Source organism: Puccinia triticina, chromosome 7A, assembly GCF_026914185.1.
Source record: "Puccinia triticina chromosome 7A, complete sequence".
NCBI lineage: Eukaryota > Fungi > Basidiomycota > Pucciniomycetes > Pucciniales > Pucciniaceae > Puccinia > Puccinia triticina.
The window spans coordinates 6,320,150-6,323,272 of NC_070564.1; the positions used below are offsets into that span (position 1 = coordinate 6,320,150).

Below are 3,123 nucleotides of genomic sequence, written 5' to 3' on the forward strand. Positions count from 1 at the left end.
TGCGCAGTATTTTGTGGAACAATAAGACATAGTGGTGTGTATATGTGCTTCGATCAAGAACCACTTGATCTTTCTCTCTCCCTAAATCCCCCTGGTCATCATCTCTGGAGAGATTCCAGCACGTTTTTTGACATGGTGTCTACTTATCTCCTTTTGTATTGTCATCTTCCTGTTTTTGTCAAGGCAGTGTGTCCAGTTTTATTTTCTCATGTCTTGGCTGACAACTCTGTGTGTGTAATGAAATTGGTATGGCTTTACACAGTATACATAGTGCATGAACCCCACACAAAAATCAAATGAGCCACAAATCCAATCACAAGATTCTCTTGTCATATGCATATGCATGTGTGAACATTTCATTCAAAACAGAAATTGAGTGTTTTCCTGCAAATGTGCACACAAACATGCAAAGGAAACTATTAATTTTGAGTGGCCAAATACATTCAGGATGTTCAACTGGAACAAAAAATAGGTGTCCAATAGATTTGATCTTTTCTGATAGATACAGACATAGATGTAGACATAGATGCTGGCAAATATATGGATACAGATAAAGATATAGATACAAAAAAAATACTGATACTGATACAGAAAAAGACTGATGAAAAATGCATAGCCTATCAAGACTCTTGAGAAAGAGTAATGTGTGCTCTCTGTCTTGGCTGTCATAATTCCAGAAGGATGAGGGTTCTCTGAGGACAAGTGGGCTTGTGACTGGTGCTATGCTCACTGCTGTTGGTGGCCCTGCTTCAACAGGCTACCTGAAAAGAAGCTAATGTAACCTTGAAAGAAGCATCACTCAGTTTCTGTTTAGGCTGACCAAGTCATCAGAATTAAATGTACAGCCCATCAGCTCCTAATATTGGGCCAATCTCAGCTCTGGGATTGAATGGCTAGGGGTTTTATACATACATCAGCTGTTATAAGCTTCCTTGTATCACAGCAAGCGAGCTGGAAGCTGTCAGGAGGAAAGCAGGTCGGCGTCTTTTCTCCACGGATGAATTGGACCTTTTTAGTCCATACTTTAGACAAGTAATACATGTAACAAGATTAACCGGCTGCTCAATCACATTTTGGTTTATCATCAAGTTGACTCACTTTTGGTAGCCTTGGAATGAAGATCATAGTGATTAAAGCAGAAAGATTGGCGCGCATTTGCTGGAGCAGTAGCGCATGGATTGCGAGGTGGTGTGCGAGGAGATGGTGTTGGTGTTGGGGGCTTCTTGGGGGTCCCGACGGCATTTCCAGAAGTTGCGGCAAGTAGGATTATAACTACACAGCAGAACAGCATCATTGTCTTGATGACTTGTTTCTGAACATAAAGGAGTCAAGGGAATTCAAAGATAATGTAAATAGCGTTCAAAAAAGACAAACTTCGGATGGACTAAATTTGGTATTTTCAACAAATACTCAACAATGCGTGGCTGATGAAAAAATGGTGAGGATATGGGAAATTTTCAAAGGAATCGTGTCAGGAACCAGTGAAGGGGTAATGTGGAGTCAAAAAAAAAAATCAACAGGATAAACTGACTATGAGTACATGACAGTAATGTACCTGGAGACCGGTGCCGGTCGGCTCTTCAGAGGCCAACTTATTGTGATTTTTGTGTAGGACCATGAGACCAACCGACAAACAGAGCAACACTTGTGCTCTCGAACCGGCGACCGAAAGTTGGTCACCTACCAGAACTCAAGAGAGCTCATTGGAGTGGTGACGGGCTCAAATCGAGGACAGTGGCAGTGGCTGCTGCTGGACACACAAAGAGGGAGTTGGTTGGCTGCGGTGATGAGTCCGAGAAGCTTGTTGACAACGGGGAAAATCGTAGCCCGATCGATGTCGATGTCTTGGGGTTTTCGGCCAACATATATGAAATTTTTATTTCAAGCAGTCTAGCGGTACATTCTGATCGAGAATACAGGTCATGACAAATGGAAAAAAAAAAAAAAACCAAAACAATGAAAAACAACAGAGAGAACATTTGTTGAGCTAGGAGTATGCTTATATATAATACATAGTATGCTTCAACCAATGTATGGGCAATCTTGTATATAGTCTAAATCAGATTGTCACTGACACTGGCATTTTCTCTCTAGTGAACTAGAGTACATAGAATCATATCATTCTCACTCCCAAGTGTCACAGGGCTTTCAATCTGTGAAATTCAGGTCTTTCATCCTGTGTCCCCTGCAACAACATAGTACTAGGAAACCAACATGACCAATTGTACTAAATGCCAGCCAGAAGTCTTCTTAGTTGTGTCTGGACTACACCTGTTACTTTCCCTATCACTAGAGACACTATCCTCACTACTAGTAGTATAAACACAACCTTTGTATCTAGTTGCATGACAAACATGCAAAATGATGATCATTATTATTAGGTTTCATTCAAGGGGCCGGCTTTATGCACTCCAAATATTTACTACAGCACTCCATGTTAAATATCAAACTGAAGGATTGCAATTATATCAGACAAAAAGAAAAAGAAAGACAAAACAAAAAGAACAAAAAGACAAAAGAAAGTACCTGAAGGCAAACACGGCAAGGAGAAGAGCACAACAAAAACAGATTTGAGAAGAGAAAGACAGAAGAGCAGACTAAAAAGAAAAAGGTCAACAGGAGAGCTCAGAAGCAAAGAAAAGGGTTTTGGAACATACAACCGAGAGATGTGTTTGAGGGAGAGGTGAAGAATCTTGAGGCTTTGGCGAGTTTTTGAAGACAAATGTGTGAAGGTCTTTGGGAGGAACAAACAGTCCGGACGGCGATGTGAATAAGGCAGTTGAGACTGTGAAGTGATGTATCGAAAGATAAATCAAGTGAGTTCCCCAAGAGAAGGGAGCAAGGTGAGGGAGAAGTCGAGTTTAAATATTCAGGAGTTGTTGGAGCTTGCAGGTGAGAAGAGTTGAGTGAATCAAGTGGTTGAGATGAGCGGTTGTGTAGTTGATGATTAGCATTTGTTGGTTTGGGCATAGGAGGCGAGCTTGGGAGTCTGAGAGACTGGAGGAAAAAGAGATGATTATGTAATGGTCAAGTGGCGTCCGCAAGACCAGAGAAAAGCTTAAGCTGACGCGAGAGCTTGACTCTCAACAACCTCCCTTTCCTCTAGTCACAGAAGTCCAATAG

At 41.4% G+C, this 3,123-nt stretch overlaps 1 protein-coding gene across 1 annotated transcript; it reads right to left on the minus strand.

The window, feature by feature from the left end:
• Positions 1–1,700: 1,700 nt before the first annotated feature.
• On the minus strand, positions 1,701–1,865 carry PtA15_7A705 (uncharacterized protein; the record flags this gene model as incomplete). The annotated part of the gene is made up of 1 exon (XM_053171340.1): positions 1,701–1,865. One exon carries the CDS (start codon positions 1,863–1,865, stop codon positions 1,701–1,703), a length of 165 nt encoding a protein of 54 aa, XP_053022531.1.
• Positions 1,866–3,123: the final 1,258 nt, after the last annotated feature.